The sequence below is a fragment of the Bubalus kerabau genome, chromosome 4, assembly GCF_029407905.1.
Source record: "Bubalus kerabau isolate K-KA32 ecotype Philippines breed swamp buffalo chromosome 4, PCC_UOA_SB_1v2, whole genome shotgun sequence".
NCBI lineage: Eukaryota > Metazoa > Chordata > Mammalia > Artiodactyla > Bovidae > Bubalus > Bubalus kerabau.
The window spans coordinates 22,711,112-22,715,037 of record NC_073627.1 but is presented as its reverse complement, the minus strand read 5'-3'; the positions used below and the strand labels follow the sequence as shown (position 1 = coordinate 22,715,037).

The following is a 3,926-nucleotide window of genomic DNA, read 5'->3' as shown; positions in this document are numbered from 1 at the left end:
TCTTTTTTCCTTTGATGTTATCCAAGCATGAAAATGTCAAGGATTTTGTTTATTTGCTAATGTATATCCAGCACCTGGGCTTCCCAGGTGGCTCGGTGGGTAAAGAATCCACTTGCAATGAAAGAGATGCAGGCAGACACAGGTTCAATCCCTGGGTCAGAAAGATCCCCTGAAGGAAGGCATGGAAACCCATTCCAGTATTCTTGCCTGGATAATCCCATAGACAGAGGAGGCTGGTAGTCTACAGTCATAGGGTTGCAAAGAGTCAGACATGACTGAAGCAACTGAGCACGCATGCATCCAGCACCCAGAGCAGTGTTTGATACATAGGAGGGTCACAATTAATATTTATTGAATGAATGAATGAAGACCTCTGTGAACAGCTATAAAGGGCAATTATCAGTAACTCAAAGAAATTACTACTCTCTACTCACCCATCCGGGAGACCATGGCCATGAACAAGGGAACAATCAGCCACTCAACACTCAGTGCAGACTCGGTGAACTCTTGGCAACTTGGTCCCATTAACACACTCCTCCTCTGGCTGTGACTCTGTCTTGGAGGTTAAAGAGCCAGTTTTTAGGTTGCTGACTCCAGCCAGATCCAAAATGACCTGAATAATAAAGTCTGAAACTCAACTAGAGAAGAGCCAAATCTCAAATTCACTCCAAATGCAAGATGCTACTAATCCAGCTGGGTTTTTGAATAAAACTTTAAAGGAAAGAAACACAATGAGTTTCCACCATACACTTGCTACAATGGCTAAAAACAATTTTTTTTAACGACAATATCAAATTTTAGCAAAGACATAAAGCAACTGGATCTTCTAGACATTGTTGGTGGGAATACAAAATGGTATAGCCACTTTGCAAAAATAGTTTGGCAGTTTCTTATAATGTTAAACATTTTCTTAGTGTTTATTCAGCAGTCCAACTCCCTGGTATTTATGCAAAATAAATGAAAATGTATGTTCACATCAAAATGTGTACATGAATGTTCCCTGAAGTTTTATTCATAATAGCAAAAAAAAAAAAAAAAAAAAAAAACAGGTAACAACTCAAATGCCCATCAGTAGATGAATATTTTTAATTTAGTTTGGGCTTCCCTGGTGGCTCAGTGGTAAAAAAAAATCTGCCTGCAATGCAGGAGCCATGGGTTCAATCCCTGGGTCAGGAAGATCTCCTGGGAAAGGAAATGGCAACCCATTCCAATATTCTTTCCTGAGAAATTCCATGGACAGAGGAGCCTGGTGGGCTACAGTCCATGAGGTCACAAAGATTTAGATATAACTGAGCAACTAGTAGACACACAGAGAAATACGAAGTTTATAGTGCTATAAAGCAGACTGATGGTTGCCTAAGGCTGAGGTGGGTAGTGAGGAGTATTCCCTGCAAAGGGGCACTATGAAATTTGAGGTTTTATGGAAAGTTCTGTATCTTGAATCCTGTGGTGGTTATTTAAGTATATATAATTGTCAAATCTCACGGAACAGTACATTAAAAAAGGGGGTCCTTTATTATATTAATATGTATATTATACATCAATAAAGTTGGCTTATAAATATGAAAGAAAAAATTTTAAGTAAAAACAGCATAATCCAAGTTTTATTTTTAAACATGCTTAGAAGGACTCTGGAAAGATACATGCTGCTGCTGCTGCTAAGTCACTTCAGTTGTGTCTGACTCTGTTGTGACCCCATAGATGGCAGCCCACCAGGCTCCCCTGTCCCTGGGATTCTCCAGGCAAGAACACTGGAGTGGGTTGCCATTTCCTTCTCCAATGCATGAAAGTGAAAAGTGAAAGGGAAGTCGCTCAGTCATGTCCGACTCTTCACGACCCCATGGACTGCAGCCTACCAGGCTCCTCCATCCATGGGATTTTCCAGGCAAGAGTACTGGAGTAGGGTGCCATCACCTTCTCCGGGAAAGATACATATCAGTAATAAACTCTAAATGGTGATAATTCAGGTAGCTATTATCCTTTCTTTATATTTTTCTGCATTTTTTCATATTTTTAGGGCTCATCGCTTTGCATATATTCAGAAAACTTGTTTGTTGAGTGAAACTGCTTTGTGGGAATGAAAATAAATGTTCTCCCAGGGCAAGAGCTGAATTAATTTTATTCCACATGCAGTTTAAGATCATGTTCAGCAGAAAAGAGTTGAATTAACTATCCTCTGAATTTTAATCTTCCAAATGGACGCTCACACACCTGAGTCTGGCTCTACCTAGCAGATGTACGCTCACCCTTCTATCCCTGGGACTGGAGCAGAAGAATTACAGCGCTATCCCGGGCATGAAAAACTAACCCAGAAAAGGGAGACTTCGCCAAATCATGAGGCTGGAGGAAGAAACTGGACTTCCCAGAACATCCTTAGAAACTGTGCTCATAAGGTTTTGCCACAGGAATCCCTTCCACTCAGAACCAAGCTTGTTTTACCAAGCCTCCTCTCCCAACTTTGCAAGAAAGTTCTAACCAATCCAGAAGCCTACCTGCAGAACTATATTGCAGAAGGAAGACGTGCCCTCCCTCAAGATTAAACTTGACCAGTATCAGCAGTTATCTGCGAGCTTTTAAAATGCAGGTCCCAGGGCCCCCACTCTAGAGCTAAAGGATCAAATGTCTGGCCCAAATTTTTAAATCCTTCCCAGGTGAATCTCACGCAGTACCAAGAAGCTTTAATATATATCTGGGGTTTTGTTAAAAACAGATTGCCAGAAGACACCCCTGTGGATTCTAATCCTGCTTGTCTCAAAGAGCTCCAGAATCTCCATTTTTAACTAGCCCCCAGGTGATTCTGATGCAGGTGGTCTAGAAGCCACATTTCAAAACACTGATTGTGGATGCCACAGTAAATTTTCCTGGCCCAGTGCCCAAGAGGGAGCCAAGGAAGAGGCGGGAGAACTACTTTGGTTACGCCAGTGCTCTTGAATTTATTAAGTTAACTGAAGAGAAGTTTTCGCACCTCAAAGCAGCAGAAAAGCCAGCCGAGGAGGAGGGGTCAGTCCCAAAGCCACCTTGAATAAGATGCTCTTTCAACTTCATGAAAAAAAAGTCATAGATAGGGCTTCACCCTCTGAGCTTCGGGTACCACTGTGGGTGGGACCCAGGTTTCACTTCTCATCAGCATGTGGCTCTTGTTCTCAGCGCCTTGAAAAGCCAGGGCAGGCTTTGGAGAACAAGCCTTCAGCTACAGGTTAACAGGAGAGGCAGGACACCATCTCGGGGGGTGGGGAAGGTCCTGGACACAAGGGGGTCTCCACCTGGAGCAGGTGGAGGTTCTCCATTGCACTGCCTCAGTGGCCGGAGGAAAGGTCTTCATTTGGTCTCGCAGACAGGCGTGGGCTGGCAGCACACGGGGCCACAGCACCCAGAGGAGCCGCAGCAACCGGATCCACAGCAGCTCCCGCAGCAGCTCCCGCAACTTCCGCAGCCCCCGCCGCCCCCGCAGCCCCCGCCGCCCCCGCAGCCAGATCCGCAGCAGGAGGACCCGCAGCAGCTGTCCCCGCAGCCTCCGCAACCCGAGCCACAGCCGCAGCAGGAACCGCAGCAGGAACCGCAGCAGCCGCAGCAGGAGGGCTGGCAGCAGCACACTTCACAGCAGTCTTGCTCTTCAGCGCAGCAGCCGAAGCAGTCCCCTGGGCAGCACCCCATGGTCCCCGCCGGTCAGGTCGCAGGTCAGGAACGCGACCAGAGTTCCCCAAGTATGATGGTCACCAACCCGACAGCAGCTTTTATATCCCCTCCTGGAGGGTGTTGGCTGGAGGGACAGGATGTTGTCTTTGTTATTATTTATGCCAGTTCTCATAAGAACGTCTCATTAGCTGCCTGTTTATTTTCCAGCCCCGAGTGCCTCAACTCATAAAATAGCCCCACTCGTCCCAACTGCTGTTTGTCCAAAGGGTAAAAATACATCTTGGAAAAGA

The 3,926-nt window shown here is 45.6% G+C and overlaps 1 protein-coding gene across 1 annotated transcript; it reads right to left on the bottom strand.

Annotated features, from left to right (window-relative positions):
- Positions 1-3,318: 3,318 nt before the first annotated feature.
- LOC129651229 (keratin-associated protein 17-1) lies at positions 3,319-3,654 on the bottom strand. Its single transcript, XM_055579929.1, has one exon. The coding sequence runs from the start codon at positions 3,652-3,654 to the stop codon at positions 3,319-3,321; it is 336 nt and encodes a 111-aa protein (XP_055435904.1).
- Between the last annotated feature and the right edge of the window lie 272 nt (positions 3,655-3,926).

What these genes read in the sequence shown, in the direction of transcription:
- LOC129651229 (XM_055579929.1), bottom strand. Translation starts at nt 3,654, where the DNA reads ATGGGGTGCTGCCCAGGGGACTGCTTCGGCTGCTGCGCTGAAGAGCAA.